Source organism: Urocitellus parryii, chromosome 5 (assembly GCF_045843805.1).
Source record: "Urocitellus parryii isolate mUroPar1 chromosome 5, mUroPar1.hap1, whole genome shotgun sequence".
Classification (NCBI taxonomy): Eukaryota; Metazoa; Chordata; class Mammalia; order Rodentia; family Sciuridae; genus Urocitellus; species Urocitellus parryii.
This window is the reverse complement of record NC_135535.1, coordinates 923,337-950,260: the sequence shown is the minus strand read 5'-3', so window position 1 is coordinate 950,260 and position 26,924 is coordinate 923,337. Positions and strand designations below refer to the sequence as shown.

General features: G+C 53.1%; 1 protein-coding gene across 5 annotated transcripts; it reads left to right on the top strand.

Moving 5' to 3' along the window:
* Positions 1 to 24,727, top strand: Zbed4 (zinc finger BED-type containing 4). Of its 5 annotated transcripts, XM_077798322.1 has the most exons (4): positions 1 to 110; positions 1,120 to 1,185; positions 2,345 to 2,445; positions 19,742 to 24,727. In XM_077798322.1, the coding sequence occupies exon 4, from the start codon at positions 20,013 to 20,015 to the stop codon at positions 23,493 to 23,495; it is 3,483 nt and encodes a 1,160-aa protein (XP_077654448.1). In that variant the 5' UTR covers positions 1 to 110; positions 1,120 to 1,185; positions 2,345 to 2,445; positions 19,742 to 20,012; the 3' UTR covers positions 23,496 to 24,727. The 5 variants fall into 5 exon arrangements, with proteins under 5 accessions (XP_077654448.1, XP_077654446.1, XP_077654450.1 ...); XM_077798320.1 differs by lacking the exon at positions 2,345 to 2,445; XM_077798324.1 differs by lacking the exon at positions 2,345 to 2,445 and having other exon boundaries at positions 1,120 to 1,198.
* Positions 24,728 to 26,924: the final 2,197 nt, after the last annotated feature.

Here is a 26,924-nt window from a genome sequence, read left to right as displayed (position 1 = left end):
GCCGCGGGAGGGGCGGCGGGGGCAGACAAAGCGGCTAATGAATGGGCGCGCCCGCCGCGCCGTTCCCCGTCCCCAGCGCGCGGACCGCGCCGCGCCGAGCCGGCGCCCAGGTGAGTAAGCGCAGGGGCGCCCGGACCGCGAGCCGTGTCCTCCGCCGGTGCGCGCCGCGCGGGGCGGGCGGCCGCGCCATTGTCCGCGCGGGCGGGGCCTGCCGTGGCGCCGCCCGTGACAGCGCCCGCGGAGAGGCCGGCCTCGGGGTGCTCGGCGCGTCCCGGCCGCCGCCGCGGGCTCCCGAGCCCCATGCCGCCGCCGCCGGGTCGCCGCTGCCGGCGCCCGGGCTCCTTTTGTCCCTCGCGCGTGGCCCGCACCGCTCGGCTCCCGCCGGCGTCCGGCCGGTGGAAAGGGAAGTTGTGCGTTTGCAAGTTCGCTGGGTCGGGCCGCGTGCGTACTTGGGAAAACCCACTTGGCTGAGGACCCGTGTGCTTGAGCAGGCCACCCCTGACTTCCTCCGCGAAACGCGCTTTTTGTGTGGTCGCCCTTATCGTGGTGGCACAACTGCGAGGCTAGGGCGAGTTTAGTTGCGGGTTTTAAGAATTTCTGCGGATAAGCCAAGATTCAGCTATGAGTTAATTCCGGTTACTAAACAGTTACCTTGGAGCGGAGACTGCAAGGGTTGGCCCCGGGGGTTGCAGTGACTGAAGGATACTCACTTCCTGGAATCCTCAGATGATATCTGCCCCTCGGGAAAAGATCTAGTGCAAGTTAAGAGATTCTGTGAACCTTTAGAAGGTTTCCCAGTCAGTCTTTTAGGCACGGGACACAGCTAATCTACGCTGGAAGAGAGCTAAGAGCCTTAGTCCACTGGACAGGTGATTACTTTACCGTGCCCCCTACCTGTGTTCCCGCTAATTCCTGAATGCAGCAGTGGTTGATGTGTGTGGGTGCAGAAGCTCTGCTCTTTGATGTCAACACACGTGTGCACACACAGGTTCCCCAGTGCCTAGGAGGACAAAGCTTAAGTAAATCATGAGGGGAACTGATTGAATTCTGCATATGTACAGTGAAGCTGATAAGCAGTATTTGTTACTGGGAAAAAAAAAAAACCTGTGTATGTTTCAGATCATTGGCAGGCCTAGAGTTTGCAGAGTGAGAACTGGGAAGTGGACCTCTGGAAGCATGAATACAGTAAGTGTCCATGGTCAGTGCCATTGTCTTTTTCACTTTATACCTGTTTTCTCTGTGCTTGGCTTCACCTACATCAGTATTGACTTCTGTTCTGATTTCCTTCTCCTTCCTAGTGGTGGTCAAGAGAAGGAAACAGGCGAATGCCTGTTGGGCTTAGTGACTTGGGATGGAGGCCATGCTCCTTGGAGAACCCTCCTTAGAGGACACATGGGCTCTTCTGTGGGCATTCTCTTTTCTTCTGAGCACCTGCTCAAAACAATTCAGAGTCAGCAACTTATTCCTCTGACTGCCCTTTGATTTTCAAGTCTCAAGTCTAGAGGACATAAGTTGCAGAAATCATTGTTCTTACAGTTAGTTTTGCCCTGAATTGAGCTGCAGTGTTCCCTTATCCCTCACTGTCTTTGAGTGGTCTCACTCTGTCTGTGCCTGTGGGGTACAGCCACTGGCTGGACTCACCACCCCGCTTTAGGCCTCCACCTTTTCTGCCCTGGTCTTCCATGCCCTCTCCTTGCCCCAGTTTATAGTACCTGGGTCTTTTCTCATCCTGGAATGCCCCAAGTCATTTCCTTGCTAATTATTTATATGTGTTTGATAGTTCAAATTCTGGAACTCACTACTAGGAATAAAATCAAATCTTTCCTGTTTCTGAAGCAAAGGGCACCCAGAGAGACAGTCACTTCCCTTTTGGGTGTTCGTGGTTCTCTACCTTGCACCTGGGGCTGTGTGGCTCTATAAGAAGGAGGGCTGGGGATATAGCTCAGTTGGCAGAGTGCTTGCCTTGCATGCACAAGGCCCTGGGTTCAATCCCTAGCAACACCAAAAAAAACACTAATCGGGGGCTGGGGATGGGGCTCAAGCGGTAGCATGCTCGCCTGGCATGCGTGCGGCCCGGGTTCGATCCTCAGCACCACATACCAACAAAGATGTTGTATCTGCTGAGAACTAAAAAAATAAATATTAAAAAAAAAAAGAAGAGGGCTGGGGATGTGGCTCAAGCGGTATCGCGCTCGCCTGGTATGCGTGCGACCCGGGTTCGATCCTCAGCACCACATACCAACAAAGATGTTGTGTCCGCCGAGAACTAAAAAATAAATATTAAAAATTCTTTCTCTCTCTCTCTCTCTCTCCTCTCTCACTCTCTCTTTAAAAAAAAAAAAAGAAGAAGGACCTGCCCTCAGATCTTGGTGGTGGTGGGGATCCACATTGGAGCAGGCTCTTTAGCCAGGTGCACCTGTTTTCCCAGCTTCTCAGGAAGCTGAGGTAGGAGGATCACTTGGGCCCCAGTAGTTCAAGGCCAGCCTGGGCAACCTAGTGAAACCTTGTCTCAAATATAATAATAATAATTAATTCAGTAAGTGTTCTGATAAACTATCAGCAGGTGAAGGCAGGGAGTGAGAGATGCTTAGTTTCTGAGAAGTGCTCTGGGAAGCCACTGATAGGGAGGGATGTTTGGTGCAGTAGGTCTGGCCCCCTCCCTCTGGCCCATGAGGTTGCTTTCAGTGAACACTGCTGCCACCTGCTCCCTGGCCTGGGGTGGGAACGGCCCTGCAGCCCTGGGCTTGCTCTCTTTTTGAGCTTTACCACCTTTGCAGGCTTTTCATCCAAAGCAGCCATGTGGCCATGATTGAGGCTCCCATTGTGGTGTCTGTTCCTCCTGCCTGCCACAGAGCAGGATAGGGTTGTATGTGGGATTTGGGGAGGGCTTCATTTGATTGCTACATCACAGAAGCCACGTGCCACATCATGTAAATTAAAGGACATTTGAAGATTTCCAGCAGCTTTCAGCCACAGCTGCAAGTCAGGCCTGTCACTGGGGGGACTTCCCTGAGGAAAGAGTGGGTGGTGAGGGTGTGATATTAAGTTCAGCGGACCTACAGAGAGAGCAGCAGGTCAGTCCATGCCCTGGTGTGTGACTAGAACATTTCTGGGACAAGGACCGGCTGACCTTAACGTGGTCTGTTTGCTTGCTTTGGAATGCGCTTTGTTTCCAAGGTAGCCTTATCAGGGTTTCTGACCAGGTCTCCTCTGGTGGAAACAGCCCTGGCCCCAGGTTTCTGGCGTCTGACCCTTTGAGCTGTCATCTGCACGTGACTGGTGCTCCCCTGAAGGTCGCCTGGCCTGGCTGGTGGTCTGTGTCTGCAGTGCTGTGTGTCAGTGAGTGGTGCTGCTTTGAGGTCATGCCACCTGCACTCAGGGTGTACCGTGCGCCTGGTGTCTTCCAAAGAAAGACTGCTATCGGCTTGTGCCAGGCGGAGGGCCTCAGTCAGGGGCATCGAGAGCCCCTTGGTGTGTGTGTGTGGGGGGGGCTTCCTGAGGGCATATGCACACCCACTTGAAATAAGTGGACACTGGGTTCTGTTTATTTTGTTTTTTGGCACCAAGGATTAAATCTAGAGGTGCTTAATCGCTGAGCCACATCCCCCAGTCCTTTTTTTATTTTGAGACAGGGTCTCTCTGACTTGCTTAGGGCCTTTGAACTTGCTGAGGCTGGCTTTGAACCTGTGATCTGCCCGCCTCAGCCTCGAGTTGCTGGGATCACAGGTGGAGCCCTTATAACTGACACCCTGTCTCCATTGGACAAGTGCTTTTTGAGGGAAGTTGCAGATATCAGAACACTTCACCTGTGTATCCCTTTTCTGCCTGTTCCTTTCTTCTAAGAGACAAGAATGTCCTTTCTTGCAGTCCTGTCACCGAAGACATCCAGGAAAGGTAATGAAAAGCCTGGTGCCATCCAGCGCCCAGCACACAGCCAGCTTTTCCAGTTGTCCCCGCCTGTTCTTAGGTGGCTGTGTCCTGCCCACTCACACGTCCATTCCTCCTCTGTGCACTCTGTGGGCTCTGTGACCTGAGTGTGGTCTGAGTTGTGCTGTGTGCATTGGATTGTGCTGTCCTCCACAGCTGATGCAGGAGCTGGAGGGGACTTTGGATCAGGGACAGCCCTGCAGTCGGCACGTGGCCTGTGGGTCTTGCACAGAGCTTGTGTTGGTCGGCCCCAGGACCACTGGGCAGCAGTGTGCAGCCACGCAGTGCTGTGGTTCCTCCTACCCTGATTACCCTCCCTCGTCCTTAGCCACCTCAGAAGACAGGACATGAGCGGGTTCTTCCCTCAATTGCCAGTTCTGAGAAGCACTTGGTTGTGTCACATGATGCCACTGCAGCAGGGGTTGGTGGTTCCTTTTTCTGTGAATGTCAAGGCAGGCTGACACTTTGCTGTGATCTTTTAAAAGCCTGTCACTGTTGTGTGTGGCGCTCAAATTGTAAGCATGACCAGTGAGGAGTCCTGGTGAGCTGGTCCTGTCCCTTTGCTGGGCATGTCTTCCTGATGCTTGCTTGTGGCCTGGTGTCCTGGCTCACTTCACTTTCTCTTTCACACTCCGGCCAGCCATGTCCTGAGTGCTTTGTTCCTTTTAGTTTTGTTTAATTTTGCAATGCTGAGGATTGACCAGGAGTTGCTTATGATGGGTGAGGACTCCACCATTGAGCCACGCCCCTAGCCCTGTTCATTACTGCTTGTAGTCCTTTTGGTGGACACAGCTAGGAGATAGATATATATGGAATTACTTGTCCACTAAGCCACATCCCAGCCCTATTTTGCATTTTATTTAGAGACAGGGTCTCATTGAGTTGCTTAGCGCCTTGCCATTGCCAAGGCTGACTTTGAACTCATCCTCCTGCCTCAGCCTCCCAAACCGCTGGGATTACAGGCATGCATCATTACTTCCAACAGAAATATCTTTAAAACATGAGTTTGGGCTGGGATGTAGCTCAGTGATAGAGCACTTGCCTAGGTTGTGCAAGGTGGAGGTTTTAATCCCCAGAACCAAAAAAAAAAAAAAAAGCATCAAGAGTTTAATCCTAATTTAAAATTATACCAGGCATGGTTGCACACTTGGAATCCCAGTGGCTTGGGAGGCTGAGGCAGGAGGATCACAAGTTCAAAGCCAGTGTCAGCAACTTGGCTTCCTCTTGTCACGCACCCTGGATACTAATTCCCATTACGAGAGCTCACAGTAAAAAAGGGCTAGGGATGTGGCTCATTGGTTAAGCACCCCTGGGTTCAGTCCCTAGTACCAAATAATAATTTAAAATTACATGGTTTTATTTCGTTTCTTTGATTCTTCAAATTTGCTCTTTATTTATAGTCTTAATTTTTAATATAGTTGGCCTTCTGTATCTATAGCTTTTTCAGGTTCAACAAAGAATCAGAAATATTTGGAGAAAAGATTGTGGCATATTGAACATGTACAGATTTTTTTTCCTAATCATTGTAACAACTACTGCATAGGAATTACACTGTGTTAGGTGCTATGAGTGACCTAGAGATGACTTAAAGTATACGCAGGACGTGTGCATGCAGATATTTTGGTATCTTTGGGGGTGGGAGTGATGGTGTCCTAGAACCAGTTCCCAGAGGCTGATGGACAGCTGCCATGGGCAAGATTTGTTTTATGCTGACGTAGATGTAAAATGGCAGTAGTGAAGTTAAAACATTACACTGCCACTAATAAAACTACTTAGTGATATTTTGGAAAGTCGTGATTTTTAAAGTTCTTTTGCTCCTTAGTATATATTCCCCTTGGGACAAATGGTTGAAATACTGCATTTAAAAAGTCCCTTAACAAATATTCCTTTCTGTGGTTATGTTGCCCATTTGATATGCAATTAAGTTTGTTTTCAGATTTAGATTTTTTTTTTACATCTTAATTTCATGTACAAAGTTACATGGTCTAAAAGTCAGAACCATACAATCTACATTGAGAAAACCTGCCCTGCCAGGCACAAGGCTGCACACCTGTGATCCCAGCAGCCCTGGAGGCTAAGGCAGGAGGATCACAGGTTTCAGACCAGTTGCAGCAACATAGTGAGACCATGTCTCAATAAAAAAAAAAAAATTAAAAGGGCTGGGGATGTGGCTCAGTGTTTAAGTGCCTGGGGTTCAATCCCTAGTGCAAAAAAAACCCAACCAACCAACCTGCCCCAAGTCCTTCCTTCCTAAGGATAGCCATTGTTAACACATGGGGTTGGGGTGGTGGCTCAGCCGTAGAGCGCTCGCCTAGCACATGCAAGGCGCTGGGTTCTATCCTCAGCGCCACATAGAAATAAATGTATTGTATCCAACTACAACTAAAAATATATACAACTAAAATATGTAAACATAAACACACACACACACATATATATATATATATATATTTTTTTTTTTTAAGTGAACACACACCCTGCCTCAGTTTCTTATATGTCTTGCATCAGTGAGTGCCCACTTCTGGGTCTGTTCCTGGTGGGGTCATCTGTTTCAGTGCCTTTCCACATTCCCTATTGTGGGCATGGTGCCAGAGGACACTGGTATTCCTGTGAGTTTGGATTTTTGTGAGGATGACATGGTGGAAATGGTATCTTGGAGTAGTTTCCACTCATGTGTTTCTATTCGAATGTGAAAAATGAAAACAATATACTAACCTAGATTGGGTGTATTAGTAGTCGGTACCTTTGAATTCATTGAATGCAAGTTACAGTGAGGCCAGCAGACGCGGCAGTGGGAGGCTGTTCCCTAGTCTTCAACAGAGGACGGCACATTCTCCTGCTAGTCAGAGCTTGTCATTTCTTTCTTTCTTTCTTTACATATTGCAGTACCAGGGATTGAATCCAGGGGTGCTTTGTCACTGAGCTACATCCATAACCCTTCTTATTTTTTATTGTGAGACAGGGCCTCACTAACTTGGCCAGGCTGGACTTGAAGTTGGGATCCTCCTGCCTTACCCTCCTGAGAAGTTAGGGTAATAGGCATGCACCACTGTACTTGGCTAAAACTTTGAAACTAAGAAAATGTAAGAAGAATGCTACAATTTGGATTTTGGGTGCCTCCTTTTCTGCCTTTTCCCCTCCTCTGACTTTGGTCTGTACTTGTAATGAGGTAGGACTACTGAGTGGGCCCTGGCCTGAGGCCTAGCCGCCCTGGAGATGGGAGAGGAGGTGGGGCTGTGGGCTCGTGTTCTGAGAGGAACCCTTTCCTCACCAGTGGGCACCCGCTGTGTACAGGTGTTGGTCCTAGAGGAGGGCCCTTGGAAGGTGATGGGCTGTGGGAGTGAGCCCTCCTGGGCGGGCTCTGTTCCCTTTTAGGAAGGACCCCAGTGAGCCCCTGGTTCCTTCCACCACAGGATGCACAGTGAGTAGGAAGCAGCCCTCGCCTGACACTTGAGACCTGGAGCCCATGATCTTGGACTCCAGTACTCCAGAACATGAGAAGTGAACTTCTCGCTCGTGCGCCTCTGATTTGTAGTCTTTTGACTGGCCGAGCAGAACAGGAGAGTGGGGCTGTTGTGATGGCGGCCACCTGGTGCCCTTCTGCGTGGATGGCGGCCTGTTGGGAATCCACTCACATCGACTGTGTTGCTCGTGCCTTGCCCCCTCATGGGCCAAGTGCCCTGTGGCTTTGCTCGGTCGCCCTGTTGTCGTGTGCTTGCAGCGCTGGGGTCAGACCAGGCCCTGCGGACACGCTAGGCAGCGCTCCACTGTGGGGCGCGTCTGCAGCCCCTTGTCCCTTTGATTTTTATCAAGGCAGAGCCCCTTTCTGTGGGCTCTTTTTTGTATTGCCTGCTTTACAGTGTTTTACCTTGGCTCAGCTGTCCACTGGGAGTTGGTTGAGGGGACAGTGTGTCGTGGATGTAAAGGGATATTTTCCACAGAATGATCTAATCATTTGTCCCTTTTTGTTCTCTTTTTTGTGGGGCTGCTGGGAGTTACCCAGGATTGATTAAACCCAGGGGTACTTAACGACTGAGCCACATCCCCAGCCCTTTTTATTTATTTTTTATTTTGAGACAGAGTCTCACTCAGGTGCTGAGCTTGCTTGAACCTGTTATCATCCTGCTTCAGCCTCCCGAGTTGCTTATTTGATTTATTTATTTTTATTTGGTGCTGAAGATTGAACCCAGGGCCTCACATATGCGAGGCGAGTGCTCTACCGCTGAGCCACAACCCCAGCCCCTCATTTTCGTTTTGACATGGGGACTTGGCTTGTTGCCCAAGCTGGTCCAAACTCTTGACCTTGAGTAACCCCCCCATCTCAGCCTCCCAGTAGCTGGGACGGCAGGTATGCGCCACCATGGCTGGCACACCGTTTGTCTGGTCTCAGGCTCTGGTCCAAGGTCGGGCTGTATCTGGTGACGCCTTCTCGCTGGCAGAGCCTAGGCTTTGCAGAGCACTGCATGGCAAGAGGGACAAGAGAGAGCCCTGGCCAGACTGGCCTTTTTAGCTGACCCCGGAGATGACCATTAATCCATTAATCGCATGAGTGGATTAACCCTTTTGTGAGGGCAGAGCCTTAATCACCTCTCCAAGGTGCCACCTGGTCCCACTCTGCTCTCATAATGGGAATTAGTATCCAGGGTGCGTGACAAGAGGAAGCAGCCGTTCAAGCCAGAGCATTGTCCTGGCACCACTTATTGCAAGACCTGCCTTCTAGTGCTCTGCAATGGGGGGTGGGTGCAGGTACCCGTCTCACCTGGGCTCCATCTGTGTCAGTCTTCTAGCCCTGCCACCTGGGCCATGGTGCCTAGTGTTTGTAGTTTTATAAGTGTTTTAAAATCTTTTTAGTTTTAGGTGAACACAATATCTTTATTTTTACGTGGTGCTGAGCATCAAACCCAGTGCCTCACGCATGCTAGACGAGCGTGCTACCACTTGAGCCACAGCCCCAGCCCTTAAAATCTCTTTTATCTTGAAATATAATATAGAAGCTGAAACTGTGTAAAATAACTGTATAGCTCAGTGAATTACCGTAAGGCACACATAATTGATTCTTGGGTCAAAAAATAAAACCTGCTTGCTAGGCACAGTGGCACACGCCTGTACTCCCAGCTACTCAGGTGGCTGAGGCAGGAGAATTGCCAGCCTGGGCAACTTGGTGAGACCCTGTCTCCAATAATACAAAGGTATGGGGGTGTGGCTCTGTGGTAGAGCACCCCTGGGTTCAGTCCCCAACACCTGAATAAAGGAGAAAAAGAAACATACCCGCCCCTTTATGCCCTCCTGTGCCTAGCCAGTTTGCTGCCTGTGTTCCTAGCACACTGCCCAGCAGCCTGGCTTATGGTGCTACCTGCAGTTTCCCTGTATCATTTTATGCCTGAGCTCAGCACCTCTGAATACTGGTCAGGTCTGCTCTGGTTTTTCTTGACCTTCAGTCTCCTCTTTCACAGGCTTTATTGTCCCGCTGCCTCCCAGGGATGTGCTTGTTGAGGAAGCTGGTTTCCCATGTCCAGACGTGGCTGTGAGGGTCCTTGGGGAGGTTTAGTGCCCCTCTGGACTGTGGCCCCTGTGAGTCGGCAGTCGGGTCGGGAGGCAGGAGCACTCAGGCTGAATTTTGGTGAGAGTCCTTCTCAGGGGGTTCTGTGCTCCAAGGTGTCTTTTTCTTTTCTTTTTTTTTTTTTCTCCTAATTTTTTTTATTTTTTATTTGGAAACAAGACCTCAATAAGTTGCTCAAGCTGGCCTTGAACTTTGCTATTCTCCTGCCTCTGCCTCCTGAGTAGCTGGGACTCCAGGTGTGGCCACTGTGCCCGGCTCCCTTCAGCATTGGCAGCTGCTGTTGCCCACGCCCACACGTATCAGCCCACAGCTCCTGCCGTGCTGGCTCAGTCAGTGCTGCTTTATATGAGTTGACATTTTGTAAGGAGAGACTTGTCCCCTTGCCCACTGATGGTGAACTGAAAATAAATGTTTGATTCTTTTTTTTTTTTTTTTTTTTTTTAAAGAGAGAGTGAGAGAGGAGAGAGAGAGAGAGAGAGAATTTTTTTTTTAATATTTATTTTTTAGTTCTCGGCGGACACAACATCTTTGTTGGTATGTGGTGCTGAGGATCGAACCCGGGTCGCACGCATGCCAGGCGAGCGCGCTACCGCTTGAGCCACATCCCCAGCCCAAATGTTTGATTCTTTAAATGTTTCCAAACAATCTTTTTTTATTATTTATCTATTTATTGTTTTGATGTGGATAAACCTGTGTTTTGTTCATTTATTTGAATGCGGTGCTGAGAATCGAACCCAATACCTACACATCCTAGGCAAGCGCCCCAGCACTGAGCCCCAGCCCTAAAGAACATTTTCTGCCATCCTCCAGAGGTGGCTGTGTGTGTTGGACACCCTTGACCAAGTGTCAGCTCTGTGTTACTGCAGCAAACACCTGAGAGTTTGGAGGTTCGAGTCCTCGATCTATCGGGCAGTCCCAGTGGTATGGCCTCTGGTGAGGGTCTGCCAGGTGGCGGTGGCGCAAGGTTATGGTAGCTCAAGCAGGGAAGCAGAGAGAGGCCGAGAGACCTGAGGACCTCCCATAGATCCCACCTCTTAGCGGTCCTCCGTCCCCCTACACTGCCGTGCTGAGAACCATGCTTTTACCCGAGGGCCTTTGGGGATGCTCAGAGTGCACCCCCTCAGCAGTGGCCACCTGGGTTGTACACTCAGGTTGAACACAGGCTGTCTGTGCGAGTGTCCTCCTGGGATCCTTGCTGTGACCTCACCCAGCTCCTTGGTCCTTGACCCAGTCCTGGTGCTCTTTGTGCCCTCCAAGGCCCCGAGCCATCTGGAGCTCTTCCTGCCCAGTCCTGGAGGGCAGGAAAGCTACTTCTGTGGCCCTGGTTGGTTGGTGGCTTTGAGGAGCTGCTTCAGAACCGCAGTCCAGACTTGGGGGACGTTCCTGCTGTGGGTGGTCACTGCTTCTGGCCTTTGCAGTGAACAGAGCACTGTGTGACCGCCGCTGCCTGCAGGGGGCGTACTTGGCCTTGTATTTCCTCACATCTCCTTTTTGCACTGGAAATCCTGCTTCTCAGGAGCACAGGAGATGGGAGAGGTGAACCATCACATGATGATGTGTTTGTGCCACCTCACACCTCACGATTTCAGAACAGTGGCTTTGTCACTACCTCTTATGTCCCTAAAGAGCCTTAACATGTTTTCTGCCCATCTTCCCATCCTGTCGTTGCACAGCGTCTACCCCGAATGGCGTGCATGGGTTGTCCCCAGCATCTGTCCTGTGTGGTGTGCAGCTGTGGCCCTCTCTGCTGTCCCCCTAACCCTTGTTTGGCCCTGGTTCTGCAAGTGGCTGTGTACTAAATGCTTGCACCCAATCCCGACCTACTGCCTCTGTCATTTTGGTTGAGCTTTGTTCTCCTGTGTGTTTCTCAGGTAGGACTCAAAACAGTAGGGATCAATCCCTGCATGTCAGTGGCAGTTTTTCATTTTTATATTTTTGCTGGGGGTTGGTTGGAGGTGCTGGGGTTGAAGCTGGGGTGCTCTACCCCTGAGCTGTCTTCCCAGTCCTTTTTATTTTTATCTGGAGACAGGGTCTTACCAAGTTGTCAAAATCTGCCTTGAACTTGTGATCCTCCTGCCTCAGCCTTCCCAGTTGCTGCGATCACAGGTGTGTGTCACTGTGCCCAGCTACAGTCATGGGTTTTTGGGGGTTTTTTTGTTTTTAATATTTTTAATTGTCAGTGGATTTTGGTTTTTTTAATGTGGTGCTAAAGGTCAAACCAGTGTTTCACACGTGCTAGGCATGCACTCTGCCACTGAGCCACAACCCCAGCCCTACAGTCATGTTTTATTTTTTAATTTAATTTTTTTGTTTTTTAGGTGTAGATGGACACAACACAATGCCTTTATTTTTAAGTGGTTCTGAGAATCGAACCCGGGTCCCGCCCGTGTTAGGTGAGCGCTCTACCACTGAGCCACAATCCCAGTCCCTACAGTCATGTTTTTAAAGAATATGAACCAGCACACGCATAGCTTGTTTCACTTTGCTTTTTTTAAAGTAGTGATGAATTTTTTCCCTTTACCTGGTGTTTTTGTTATGATGATGTAATGAATAGCTACTCATTTAAAAACACTGGGGAATAGGGAAGAAATGCAAAGAGCACCCCCCTGCCCGGGTCTTCCACCCACCACCAGCGCCCACTGTCCTGGGCACCCTCCTGCCCACCTATTGTGCACTGTGCCCACTGATGGCAGTTCTTCCGCATCCTTTGTGCTTGGAAGCCAGTTTGGCTGGGTATAAAACTCTTTTTTTCCCTTTAATGCCTTAACTATGCTGTTTCCTTGTCTTTTAGTGTGAAGCAGGGCTGTCGACCATGAAGCTCTTGTTTTCTTTCCCTGTGAGTGACCTGAGAGCCCCAAGGATCTCTGTTTTTCTTTTTCTTTTTCCAAGTCTGCTGGTTTTGCTAGAGTATATTCCAGTGTGAATCTCCAGGATGGGTTTTCACATGCCCTTTTGATATGTAGTTTCACCGATTTGTATCTGAGGAAAGGTTTCTAGTTTTTAGTATTTTCCTATCTCTTTCCTTTTCTGGGAGATGGGTATTCTGTTTTCTATGTTGGATTTTCTTTATCTATCAAAGTAAGCTTTCCTCTCTGTTTATTTATTTATTGGTGCCAGGGATTGAACCCAGGAGTAATAACCACTCAACCTTAGCCCCTTTTTGCGTTATATATAACTCAGCAAGATAGGGTCTTGCTGAGGTGCTGAGGCTGGCTTTGAACTTGCAGTTCTCCTGCCTCAGCTTCCCAAGCTCTGGATTACAGGCGTGGCCACCATTGGCTGTTGTTTTTACTAACACCCCCACCTTCCCCCTCCAGTACTGGGATGGAACCAGGGTCTCATGCATGCCAGGCAGGTGCTCTACCACTGAGCCACATCCTGATCCCAGCTGTTACTGTTTAGAGCTATTATTTTTTTGGTGGTGGTGGGAGGGGTTGTTGAGGATGGAACTCGGGGCCTTGCACATGCTAGGCAAGCGCTGAGCCATATCCCCAGCCCTTTTTATTTTGAGACAAGGTCTCCCTAAGTTGCTGAAGCTGGCTTTGAACTTATGGTCCGCCTGCCTTGGCCTCCCAAGTGGCTGGGTTTACAGGTATGCACTACCACTCCTGGCTTTTTTAGAATTTGGAGATACTAATACTGTTTTTCAAGGAATTTTTTGGTTTTCCCTGAGATGCAGTTCTATTTTCATAGTTATTTGTGCCTAAGTGTCTATGACGCCCTGGGTCTTGGTGATTCCTGTCTCCAGTTTTTTCTCTAATCAGTCTGTGTAGATCTTTTTCAATTTTGTTGATCTTTCAAAAGAACTAGTGTTTGCCTTCATTAATGGTTTTTAACTTCCTCTCTGCCTACTTTGGGGTTGGATCTGCTGTACTTTGTGGTTTCTTCGCCACCTTGTTAATAGAGAATTGTTATATATTTGAAAGTACTTTGGAGTTTTCCAGATGCTGTGCTGCTGCTGTTTTCATTCACTTCCGGGTCGTGGGACGTTCTTTCCGACTTCAGTTCTTTTCAACACATTAGTTTCATTTTGTCATCTGCCTTCATGTGTTGGGCACACCTGTTGTGGTGTGTTCTGCTGGTCATCTGATGATGGTGCTGTCCATCTCCTATCTTCTCATGCCGGCTGAACCCTGAGTGGAGTGCTGAATTCCATCTGCCTCTGTGGGTGGGCCTGCTCCCCTCTGCTTGGGCCAGCCTGCAAGTGTGTTTGAAGGCCTGTGGCACGGGGTCCACGTGTGGGGCTGTGTGCCCTGGGCGGCAGACCCCACTGTGATCGTGTGCGGCTCCGTGTGTGAGAGAGAGAGAGAGACTGGGTCTTGGACCACTGGGCTCCCTTCCAGCCCTTTTTACTGTTTGTTTTGATTGATTGATTCTGCAGTGCTGGGGATTGACCAGGGCTTGGGGCATGCTGGGTAAGTGCTCGGCCACTGGGCTTCGTCCCCAGCCCTTATTTATTGAAAGAGAGGGCCCCTGTGGTCGCCAGGCTTGCCTGGAGCTTGCATCCTCCTGCCCGTGCCTCCTGGAGGCTGGGGGTCCTTCTGCTGTGCTTCCCTTTGTCCTCGGCGTTGCCTCTTTCCATCCTTGGGTTTTAACCTGTTGGCGTCTTTATGTTTAAAAAGTGCTTCTTGTAGGCAGGCAGCGTGTACTTCCTCATCCATTCTGATCGTCTCTGCCTTTAGAAGAAAGCTGTATCTGGTATACTGGGCACACAGTGCATTGTACGTATTTAAAGTGCAATTCTGATCTTTGCGTGTGCACAGGCAGCTGCTGTGTCCATGACGTACAGTCTGCAGGGACGGGTGCTGGTTGGGCTTGCATGAGGACGGCCGGCCTTCTCCAGAGTGTGAGCATGCCCATCACCTGTCTTCTAAAGCGACCCACCTGCCCTTTGGTCCGGCTGCTTCTACCCAGTGTAATTGTGGGAGTCGTTTGGTGTTATTCCAGTAGCTCATTCTTTTTTCGGTGTAGTAATCCATTCAGTGGCAGTGACCCATTTGTTCTCCAGTTTGGAGTATTGTATAAAAGCTGTGTGAAATTTGCACGCATAGCTGACTTTTTGTAGGTCAACACCTGGATGTGGAATGGCTGGGTTATGGGATAGGGGTCAAGAAAAGACCACTGGGTAGGTAGGGCCCAGAAGTAGGCCATGCACAAGGACACCTGGCTTTCAGCCAGCTCCTGAGGGGACTTGGTGGAAAGAGCATGGTCTTGTCCACAGGGGTAGAGCAGTTAGATTTCTTGTGCAAAAAAAACGAACCTGAACCCTTCGGAGATGTAGTGTGAGCTGTAAGGCTTGTGAGGGGACTGCCAGGAAGAGTAGAGGCACCAGGTCAGACGGCTTCCTTGGCCAGGACCCGGAAGCACCATCCACTGAAAGCAAACTGGTAGGCTGGATTGGAGCAGGGACTTCTGCTCTTCAGCATTTAGCAGGAGAGTGCAAGGTGGGGTGCGGGGGTGCAGATCACAGGTCGCCAGTGAGCACACGGCAGGGCAGGCCCGAGCACCCCTCAGGAGCCCGCAGCTGCCCGTTCCCCTGCTCTTCAGGCCGGTGTTTCCCTCTGATCTCCACTCTGGTCTTCACTGTATCTCTGTGTCATTTTTTGGGGGCTTTCTGGGGCTGAAGTCCTAACACGCCCCTGTGACTCACCAGTCCCCCATACCCTTGGCGATTGGCTGGGTGTGTGGGTGCCAGCCGCCTGACACTGCAGCCACGCGTGGTCTCCAACTGTGTGTGCACTGCAGGCTGCACGGGAAATTGTTTGAAGTAGTTGTTTATGTTGTAGAGACATCATTGAAAATGGTAAAAATTCCCCTTTGACCTTTCTGTCCACAGTTCACTGTGTGAGCGACCCTTTTGCTTCCGCCTCCAAAGTAGCTGGGGCTAGCAGCACATGCCACTGCCCCCAGCCTCCATTTATATATCCTGCTTTGTGTAAATCTAAATTTCCATCTCTGATCATTTTCTTGCTCCTGAAGAACTTTTTTTTTTTTTCCTCAGTTTTGATGGATACAATACTTTATTTTTGGGGATTGAACTCAGGGGCACTCGACCACTGAGCCACATCCTAGCCCTATTTTGCATTTTATTTAGAGACAGGGTTTCACCGAGTTGCTAAGCGCCTTGCAGTTACTGAGGTGGCTTTGAACTTGGAATTCTCCTATCTCGGCCTCCGAGATGCTGAGATTATAGTTGTGCGCCACTGCGCCCAGCTTCCTGAAGAACTTTCTATTGCTCATTTTTCAGGTATGCTAATGGTAAATCATCTCAGCTGTCAGAAAAAGTGTTTCTTCCTCCTTAATTTTTAAAAATTGTGGAATGTACACAGCATAAAATTCTCCCTCTTAATTCTTCTGGCCTCTATAGATGAGTGGCTTTAAAGAGCTCACAGTGTTGTGCAGCCATCAGCTCTGTTTCCAAAACTGGGCCTTTTGCACCCAGAACCACCTTGTGCAGAGGAGTCATGCTGCTGGTCACCAAAGGCCAGCTTGCTTCCCTGGGCACAGGACCTTGGAGATCCCCCCTTGAGTTGGACTGCGTGCCAGAGGGGTGAGGGACAGGCAGGTGGCCTTCCTCTGGGGCCGTGGTGAAGAGTGCCGCTGGGAGCACACGCGTGAGGCGGGAGTTCCTAGAGCACTACCCACTTCCTTCCGCCTCTTGGGAGCCGCGGGGGGGGGGGGGGGGCCTCTTGTCCACAGCCTCCAACACTTTTCTTTTTTAAAAAAAGTAGCAGCTGTGCAGTGGCCTTGTGGCTTTCTCTGGGGTTTTCCTGGTGCCGGGCTTGCTGGCCACCTGTGCGCTCAGGTTCTGGTCTGCCTCTGACCTGGGCTGGGTGGGGTCTGCAGCTTCAGATCTTCTCACTCACTGCACTGACCTCCAACTGCAGGTGTTCCATCTTTCATCTGTGTAAATTCTTTTTTATTTCTTTATTAGTTTTCGGTGGACACAACATCTTTATTTTACTTTTTACGTGGTGCTGAGGATCGAACCCAGCGCCCTGCACATGCCAGGCGAGCGCGATACTGCTTGAGACACATCCTCAGCCCCTCATCTGTATAAATTCTATTTGGACCTTTTTAAAAAGTTCTTCCATTCTTCTCATTTTAATAACTCACTTCCTCAAACGTGGGGTGTCCTGGTGTTCTTGTCTGCTGGTTTGGTCTGTTTGGACCCAGGCCCTGCCTTGAGCTTCTGGCATGCCTGGTGGTCTGTGTTTGGCGACAGCTTTTTAACTGAACTTTATTGGGTGCAGGATTTTTTAATACCACATTAAATACCTCTGAGACTTGCCTTGGTCGCAGGTGGGCTGCAGTTGCTCTGTTCTTCATAAGGGTAGCTCCTAAGTGGCTTTGCAGACCCCACTTCCCAGCCCATGCCCTTCTGAGGCCTCGTTTCTGTTGGGGGGACCCCCGTGTTCACAACCCTGGCTCCTGCTGTCCCACTGGATTTTCACATTGGCTCTTCACAGGTGGCCTCCTAACACGGGTCAGAGCTCAGTGGTGTGGCCGCCCTGTGGCTCTCTTCACTGTGTAGCTCCTTCCTGGTGCTCTGTCCCCAGGCCCAGCTGGGCTGCTCAGCAAGACCACCAGGCTCTGCTCGCGTGCCTCAAGTGCCAAGCTGGGACCTTGCAGGCTCGTGTCACCAGTGTGGCACGTATGTGACCACCATCCTGTGCTTGCTCCCATGAGTGCCTGGAAGGCCTGTGCGGGGGTCCCAGGTGCCTGGGTGTTCCCCGTGGGGGAGGTGAGCCTGGACGGCTCTGCTGCGGCCTGGGCGAGGACTCACCTCCCACTGCGCTCTTCCTCCGCAGAGTGGTTTTATTTATTCCTGAGAAGTCTTTCCACAAAAATTTTAGACTCTGCTTATTGGCTACTGCACAAAAGCATTGAGATTTTAATAGGAATATGATGAATTTATAGATCAATTTGGGAAAATATTGATGTCTTACCAATGTTGAGTTTTCTTATCCATGAATTTGGCATATTTCTCTTTATTTTTTTTAATTTTCACAGCCATGTTTTGTAGTTTTCACGTTTTAAACATTTCTTTCTCAATTTCATAATTTTTGCATATTATATATGGAATTTTTAAAATCGCATTTCCCAGTTGCTTCCTGTGTATTAACCGAGTGTCTTGTGACTCTCCAAACTCACTGTGCTGGGCGTAGGCTCCTTGTGCTGTCTCGCTCCCTAACTTCAGGTGTGGGTGCAAGTCTGCTGCTTCCTTCCTGGCCCGCCTGCCTCTGTCCCTTCTCACAGCTCTGAGCTCTCACTGCAGTGTGACACTGACCAGGTGCCATGCACCTGGTGGAGGCCCCTTCCTGGCACTGGAGGCTGCTGGCTGTGCCTTAGCAGGCTCACTGCTTCTCGCCTGGCGTGGCCCTCTGCCTCTATTGAAGTGACCTCTGTTCGCCCTCAGCATGGTGACTTATTTGTGCAGGTTCCGCCCACCCGGCTGCAGCCATTTGAGTCGCCCTGGGGCTTTTCTTGCGTGGCTTCCCCTGTGGATGGGAGTGCCGTGTGGGGCCCTCACTGCCCACACCAGCTTGAGTCCTGGCTGCCCCATAGCTCCCCTCTGGCCCTGCTCCTGCTGCCCCCTGTGAACCTCTGTCTGTCAGTCTCCAGGGAACGCTGCCTGCCTCTCCTGCCCTCTCGTGGCACCTGGGGTCCGCCCACTCTCAGACTTGCCTAGAAGGATTCATCTTTGAGTATTAAATGAGCCTTGTGGCCTTGGAAGTACCTATTGGTCATGGGGTATTATCCTTTTTGTTAAAATATCAAAAGGAATTTTGCCTTTATTTTTAACATTTAGCTGTAGATGGACACAGTGCCTTTATCTTACTTATTTGTTCTGTAACACAGGCTCCGCCACTGAGCCACAACCGCAGCCCCTGCATGTATCTTTGTTATTCTGTAATCTTGAGTCTTTTTCTTTTGGAGATCTCCCATGTACCAGTGTGGACAGGACAGTGGGCCTCACCTGGCCTGTAGTTGACAGTGGCCAGTTTCTCAGGCACCCTGCTGCCCCTTAGGGCATGTGGTCCTGCTGGGTCCTGTTGGGGCCACTCCGTGGCTCCCTGCAGGGCGTGTGCAGCTCTCACCAGCACTCCACTCCTCTGTGGCGCATCCCACTGTTGTGAGCTTCCCTGGGTATGTCTGGGGGAGCACCCGCGTCGCTCCTCTTGGTGTCTGGGAGTGAGGTGCTGGTAGAAACCTGACTTGTAACTTTAGTGGGGTCGGGACAGGGGACTGAACTTGGGGACACTCAACCACTGAGCCACATCTCCAGCCCTATTTTGTATTTTATTTAGAGACAGGGTCTCACTGAGGTGCTCAGGGCCTCACTTTTGCAGAGGCTGGCTTTGAACTTGGGATCCTCCTGCCTCAGCCTCCTGGCCCTCTGGGATTACAGATGTGCACCACTGTGTTTTAAGCGTTTCCTTCCGTGGTGCCAGGACTGGAACCTGCACCTCCTGTGTGCTGAGCACACTTGGTGACCAGGCCCTACCCTAGCCTTGGTTTGGGGTTTGATCTGGCTGCTCTGTGCCTCTGGTGTCACGGGCGCCTTCTCCTGGTGAGGCTGTCAGGTCTTGTTGACCTGACCTGTGGCCCAGTACCCTGCTTGCCCTAAGGGTTTAGTACTGTCACTCAGGAGCATGGCAGTCCAGAAACCAAGGGATGTGGCTCCTCAGCTAGGGAGTGGGGCTTGCCCTGGGCGGCATCCCTGAGGACCCTCCCACTACTGTGCTGGGCACTGGAAGGGGGTCTGCCTGGCGTCTCTGCCTGGTTGCCAGCACTGGGCCCATTGCTGCTGTTTAAACTTCCCTACTGCACATCCCCACTCCTGCCCGCCACACCTCGTCACCCTTGGCATCTCCACCCTGCATGGAGGGTGTCCACGATTTCACAGGCTGAAGGGTGTGGGCTCCTACGTCTGGGTACAGTGAGTTAGTTTCACAGAGCTCAGCCTTCAAAGGTGAGAGTGAGCTCAAGGGGAAGGTGACCCCTTAGTGCCGGGGCTTGCCACCCACGGGCCTGAGCTCCGCCTGCTGTGTGTGCGTTGCGCTTCTTCCTTGGCAGAGCAGGTACTGGAGCTGTGGGGGGGCGGCGGGGTGTCGGGAACAGGTTTCTCCTGCCCTGTTCCACTGCAGCCTCTCCGTCCGTCCGTCCGTCCGTCCGTAGGCCCATGTATTCACGCCAGTGTGAACTTGAAATGTTTTGTTTCCTCTGTGCTTAATTTGTCCTCTCTTATAGGACATGCAGGAGGGCTGTGTGTGCTGTCGAGGTGGTGGGGACCCTGACTTCAAGACCCGCAGCCAGTCTCCCCTGTGCAGACGAGCGTCCCCACGGCCAGGCCCGCAGCAGCAGAGCCCCAGCACGGAGCACTCACAGGAACAGCCTAGAGACGGAACGGCTGTGACAGGGTGACGATGATGCTGGGCCGGCGCACAGGGGCACTCAGACCAGCTCTCCGTTGACCCGAGACACTAGCATGAGGAAGGAGCTGGGGTAGTTATGGTTGGCCATGGAGGACAACCAGGACTCTCATCCCAGAGGGGACAGTGATTGTGTTTCTGGTAAAATAAGTTTCAAAATAGAGGAGGAAGAAGATGATCCAGTTCCCAGCCGCTGTTTGGAAGGAGTGGACTTTCAGGGTGAGCGGGAGGACGTGAGGCACACGGACAGTGGGGAGGAGCGGGCGGAGGGCCGGGCGGGTGGCCCCTGCTTCCCTGCCGAGAGTGAGGATGGCTGCGGGGCCCTGCTCTCCCAGTACAGCAGCACGCTGTACAGCGTGGCCATGGAGGCCGTGGCCCAGAGCCTGCTCTCCAGCCGCCACATCAGCTCCAGGAAGAAGTCGCCAGCGTGGAAGCACTTCTTCATCTCGCCCCGGGACAGCACCAAGGCCATATGTCGGTACTGCATGAAGGAGTTCAGCAGGGGCAAGAACGAGAAGGACCTGAGCACCAGCTGCCTCATGAGGCATGTGCGGCGGGCGCACCCCACCAAGCTGGCGCAGGAGAACGGCAGCGTGTCCGCCAGCTCCTCCCTGCCCTCGCCCTCGCTCCTGCTTCCGCCACAGCCCGCGGACGTCGGGGACCTGGCCTCCACACTCTCGCCCGTCAGACTTGCCCACAAGATGGCAGCTACCATCCCGTCCCCTGACCGCCTGCAGGAGGAACCCGGGTCCATGGTCTCTTCTGAGGTCTCTGATGTGCCGGTCACTGAGAAGTACAGCAGAGAGGAGGCCCTGGCGGGGTCCTCTCCCCGCCTTGCCCCACTCCACTACGACGAGACTGCAGAGGGCATGGCGGAGAGAAGCCTTCGCCTTCCCAGGAGCACATCGGGGTCCAGGAGGAGGTCGGCCGTCTGGAAGCACTTCTACCTGTCCCCGCTGGACAGCTCCAAGGCCGTCTGCGTGCACTGCATGAACGAGTTCAGCAGGGGCAAGAACGGGAAGGACCTGGGCACCAGCTGCCTCATCCGGCACATGTGGAGAGCACACCGCTCCATCGTGCTACAGGAAAACGGGGGCGGCTCGGGCATCCCGCCCCTGTACCCCACGCCCCCCACCCTGCTGCCCACCCTGCTGCCTCCAGACGGGGAGCCGGACTCCATGTCCTCCTCTCCAGGAAAGCTGGTCCAAGAGTGCCCCTCGGCCTCCTCGTCCCCAGACAGGCTGGCTGAGGACCTGCCTGGAGACACGCTCGGCACGGACCTGTCCGTGCTGTCGTCCTCCGAGGACGTGGGTGAGACTTCTGTGGGCGCCTCTCCTGAGAAGCAGCAGGCCAGCGGGTCGAGCCCGAGGAGGTGCGAGCCTGGTGCCGTCTTCCAGCAGAACAAGAAGGTCATGAAGAGACTGAAGTCGGAGGTCTGGCACCACTTCTCCCTGGCCCCCACGGACAGTCTGAAGGCCGTGTGTCGCTACTGTGGCTGCGTCATCAGCCGGGGGAAGAAGGGGGATGTGGGCACCAGCTGCTTGATGCGGCATCTGTACCGACGCCACCCCGAGGTGGTCGGGACCCAGAAGGGCTTCCTGGGAGCCAGTCTGGCGAACTCTCCGTATGCCACTTTGGCTTCTGCAGAAAGCTGCTCCTCCAGGACGCCGGCCCTGCCCGCCGTGGTCAGGAGGAGCCACCAGGCCGCGTTTCCCGTCAGCAGCAAGAAGACCTCCAAGCTGTGGAACCACTTCTCCGTCTGCTCTGCGGACTCCACCAAGGTGGTGTGTCTGCACTGTGGCCGGACCATCAGCAGGGGCAAGAAGCCCACCAACCTGGGCACCAGCTGCCTCCTGAGGCACCTGCAGAGGTTCCACGGCCACGTGCTCAAGGCCGATGTCCACCCGGAGACCACCCTGTCCTGCTCTCCAGGAGTCCGGGGACCACTGAGCACAGAGTTGTCGGGCACGTCCTCCTTCGATGACCCCAGTGAGAAGTTCTATGACTCTCACCCAGTTGCCAAAAAAATCACCAGCCTGATAGCAGAGATGATCGCACTGGACCTCCAGCCCTACTCCCTCGTGGACAGCGCTGGCTTCAACAGGCTGCTGGGGTACCTGAGGCCCCAGTACTCCGTGCCCCCGCCCTCCTACTTCTGCAGCACGGCCATCCCGGGCATGTACGACAGCGTGAAGCAGATGGTCCTGTCCCAGCTGAGGGAGGCTGAGAGTGGCATGGTCCACTTCACATCGGGAATCTGGACGGGCACCCAGAGCCGTGAGTACCTGACCCTCACTGCCCACTGGGTCACCTTCGCATCCGCGGCCCGCCCGCACTGCGAGGACCACCACTGCTCAGCACTTCTGGACGTGTCGCAGATTGATTGTGACCATGGCGGTGGCAGCATCCAGAAGCAGCTGGAGTGCTGGTGGGAAGCCTGGGTGACATCCATTGGCCTGCAGGTGGGCATCACGGTCACTGACAACCCAAGCATCGGCAAGACTCTGACCGAGGCGGAGCACTCGAGCGTGCCCTGCTTCAGCCACACGGTGGACCTGATCGTGAGTGAAGCCATCAAGAGCCAGAGGATGGTGCAGAGCCTACTGAGCGCCGCCCGAAAGCTGTGTGAGCGTGTGCAGCGCTCCCCCACAGCCAGGGAGAAGTTGGCCGCGCTGCAGCGAGAGTATGAGCTGCCACAGCACCACCTTGTCCAGGACGTGCCGTCCAGGTGGAGCACGTCCCTGCACATGCTGGAGCGCCTGCTGGAGCAGAAGAGGGCCATTAACGAGATGTCCATCGAGTGCAGCTTCAGAGAGCTGATCAGCTGCGACCAGTGGGAGGTCATGCAGTCCGTGTGTCATGCGCTGAGGCCCTTTGATGCTGCCAGCCGGGAGATGAGTGCCCACGTGTCCACTCTGAGCCAGGTCATCCCCATGATCCACATCCTCAGCAGGAAGGTCGAGATGCTCTTTGGGGAGACGATGGGCATCGACACTATGCTGCAGTCGCTGAAGGAGGCCATGGCCAGCCGCCTGTCCGCCACCCTCCACGACCCCAGGTACGTCTTTGCCACGCTGCTGGACCCTCGCTACAAAGCCTCCCTGTTCACGGAGGAGGAGGCGGAGCAGTACAGGCAGGATCTAATCAGGGAGCTAGAAATACTGAATTCTACCTCAGAGGACACAGCCGCCTCCGATGGCTGTGACTCAGGGCCCCCGTCGAGAGATTCTGGCGGAGGGGAGAGCCTGTGGTCGCTGGTGGCCAAGGTGGAGGGGCGAGAACGGCGGGAGAGGCTGCCGGAAGACATGGTGCTCGCCTACCTGGAGGAGGAGGTGTTGGAGCACAGCTGTGACCCACTTGCCTATTGGAACCTCAAGCGGTCATCCTGGCCTGGGCTGTCCACTTTGGCTGTCAGATTTTTGGGCTGTCCCCCAAGTACCGTCCCTTCGGAAAAGCTGTTCAGCACGCCCACAGAGAATGGCAGCTTTGGCCAGCCCCGGCTCATGATGGAGCATTTTGAAAAACTTATCTTTTTGAAAGTGAATCTTCCCTTGATCTACTTTCAGTATTGAACTCACGACGGAGTCGCCAGACCAGACGTGCTCTTGGCAGTGCTGGCTGTGACCCGCCCAACAGGGCCAGGTGGGACACCAGGCCAGCATCCGGGGCCACCCGCCGGCTCGCACCGTAACGTCACACGTGCCTTACTCCTGTCGGGCCAGGGCGCAGCGTGTTGGGAGTCCACTGGAAGCAGCCCGTCTCGTCGGCTGTGAAGTGGGGTGATCAGGTTTTAATTCATGACTGCAGCATTTTTTAAAAGTTAGTGGTCAGAAATGTGTGTTCCTAGAATGGAGATAAGATGTAAACAGTTTTATCCTGTAGGCTTTTTATTCAATTGTGTAAAAACCATGAATCAGGTACTGTATTTTAGTTAAATATTGCTTTAATTGCAACAGAACAGCTTTTGTGGCTGTGAAATGAAACCTGTAAATAGGAGGTGGAGCTTAAGCCATCCTGACTGAGCAGTTTTAACTGCAGGCTCTAAAATGTGTCGAGGAGTGGAGAGAATATTCTGGAAGCTAACTGTTTACCACAGAGACAAAGCGTTTGAAAACAAAACTGTACTTGGGTGACTCGCGGAATGTGCAGTTGCAGTGACGTGGTCACGGACACGTTCCGTTTCAGGTCTTTGCATTCAGGGTTGCACGGTCCGTTCATTCACTCAGAGGTCCCCGACTGTCTGTCCTACTCCTTGAGATCAGAGTCCCGTGTGTGTCCCTGCTAAGGATTCAGCCAGTGCAGAGCGTGGCAGTGCAACAGGGGCCCGTTGACCGCATCTGGCGCCTCTGACTGAGCGTCCCTGAGCAGTGGAGCTCTGTGCGCACTGACCCGGGTGCTGGGACCACGGCGGGCCCTGAAGGCAGTGGTGACCAGCAGGGGTGTCTGGCAGGCTACAGTGGTGAGGCTAGCCTTAGGCGTTTAGATTTTTCTTTTTTTATAGTAGGGAAGATTCAGCCATCACTGGGGTATTTTAGAATCCCAGGACATCAGAGTGAAATTATCAGTTGTCAGATTCATTTGTCAGCGTTTGCTTTAACATCTGAAAAGGGTTCCTGTTCTACGTCACTTGAGACCACTGGGTGCTGTGGGTGAGGCGGCACGCTCCTCTGCCACGGCCCCCAGGAAGCTCTCCTTCTGTTGAATACTGTACCTTCGCTCGCTCTCAATTCGAGTGGACTGTGCTTTAGTGTATTTATAAATGATGGATTCAGTTTCTGAAATTAAACTTTTTATTTGCAGTTTTCCAGTGCTGGTGGACACAGGCTCTTTATTTGTAGGGTAGCCGCACAGGCGTGCTCCTTGAGGGTCAGGGCACAGAAACCATGACCCCTGGCGGTGGACACGGGGCAGAGGGATGGGTTCCTGCAGCAGCATTTGAGGAGGTGAACACGTTGGCAGGAGTGTCAGTGGCCTGGCCTCGCACCCGTCCGCGGGTCCCACTGCCGTTCCAGGTGATGTTCCCGTGGTGTGCTGGCTCCCTGCAGTCCACCCTCTGGCTCCAGGCAGGAAGGAGGGCTGAAGGCTCCTGGTCAGCAGTGTCCACAGCTGGCTTGCCACCCCATTCTTCTTGGCATTATGTTTTGAAGGGAAGAACCTTAGAATTTGGGGGTATTGAGCTCCAAGGGTCCCCCTCTAGAGCGAGGCAGCCCAGGGAGCTGCTGTGGGGAGCCGTCTCGGACCTGGTCATAAAATAAGGTAACTGAGTCTGTGTGTTTTATTTCGATCTCTGCTAGCTAACTTTTATGCCAAGAACCTCATTAATGAAACCGTTGCGCTGGCCTCATGGTGGAATTGGTGTTTTTTGTTTTTTGGGTTTTTTTTGTTTTTTTTTTTTTTTTCCTCCTTATTTTATGATCAAGTCCGAGACGGCTCCCCTCTCTGGCTCCCACTTCTAACCGCCGGGCAGGGCAGCGAGGATTACTCAGGGCTAGCAGGAGAGAGAGAGAGTGGGCACGCCAGGGAGTGGCCTTTTATTGGGGAACAAGAAATTCAGGGGAGAATTCCATCCAATGAAGGTTGAGGGGGGACCGCACTCCAAGGTCAGGGTCAGTGATTGGGCCCCCGGGGGCAGTGGTCAGTCACACCCCCACACGGGCGGGCTCTCTCATCAGGAGAGGGCCGGGAAAGCTCCCACACAGCCAGAGCGCCTCAGACCCAGACCGGGAGCCGCCCAGTCGCGTGTCAGGATGGCTCCCCACAAGCTGCTAGGATTGCATCCGGCCCTGATCCAGCAGGGGGGGCCTCCCGTCTGCAGGGCTGGCCTGGCGCTGGGTGCAGCAGCGCTCACCTGCACGTGTCCCTGCTCAGACAGAGCCGGGGGTCCAGGCAGGCATGGCAGAGTGCCGCCTGCGCAGCGCTGTCTGCGTTTCCAGGTAAGGTTTCGTGGACCATGGGGTGCAGCTCTCCGCTCAGAATTGCCCAGGCCTGTCCTCAGGCTGCGAAGTGGCCCTCGCTGGAGCTCTTGTGCAGCTGCTCTGCCTTGAGCTGGTGCCTTCCACCCAGTGCTCAGAGCTCTCGCCTCTTCTGCGCCGTCTGTTGAAGGGCTGTGAGCCACAGTTGGTGTAGGGACGGGAAAACAGCAACAGTAGTCCGTCAGTCCGTCCCTGTGCAGTGACACTGGGAGTCTTTATCTCAAGGGTTGCATGCACGGCCATTGGGTGTTGGCGGAAACCTGGCACCCGGGCTGGCAGTCCTGCAGGAAGGTGAGGACCGGCACTGTTGGGCCCGCTGAGCACATAAACAGGAGCCCAGGCCGTTCCCACCCCCGCTCTCCACTCAAACCCGAACTGTGGGCCGTTGGTGACACTGGGCAGGTTCCTGAAGTCCTCAGGTCTCTCAGGTACCGTCAGCCCTTTGCATGAGCCTCAGAACCGTCTGGTCTCAGTGAGTAAAACTGCTGACACATGATAACTTGCGCTCCACCTCAACGTCATCTGAAGCCAGCACCCTGCCCCTTGTCCTCCTGACCTGAGGCTGTGCTGTGCTCGGGGTCACGTGGGCCTTGCCTGTGCTGGACCAGCGCTCTGCCACTGAGCCCCACCCCAGCCCCAGGTGCTTTTAAAAGAGCTTTCTGAGGACAGCGGAGAGCAGCCAAGGCACCGGGGTCTGAGGAGACAGGGTCGGGCGGGAAGAGACTTGAGTGAAGGCGGATTTCGTGTTCACCACGTGGTTCCTGTTGGGCACTTGCTGGTTTCCTGGTTGTGAACCTATCAAAAGGTGGGAGCCAGAGCTGGCACCAGGGCCTGGCGCTCTGGGGACCCATGGAGACCACCAGGACTCCAGGAGCAAGGTCTTGGAGAGAGAAGAGCCTCAGAAGCAACCTGGCATCTTGCCTTGCCCTGCATGGGTACCGCTCCAGGAGACAACCAGGTGTGGAGGAGGTTCCCAGTGAGACCACAGAGCAGCCCTCACAGGCCTGGACCACCCCAGCTATCTCCTGC

Excerpts from the sequence above, each read along its gene's own strand:
- Zbed4 (XM_077798325.1), top strand. The coding sequence starts at position 20,013 with ATGGAGGACAACCAGGACTCTCATCCCAGAGGGGACAGTGATTGTGTT.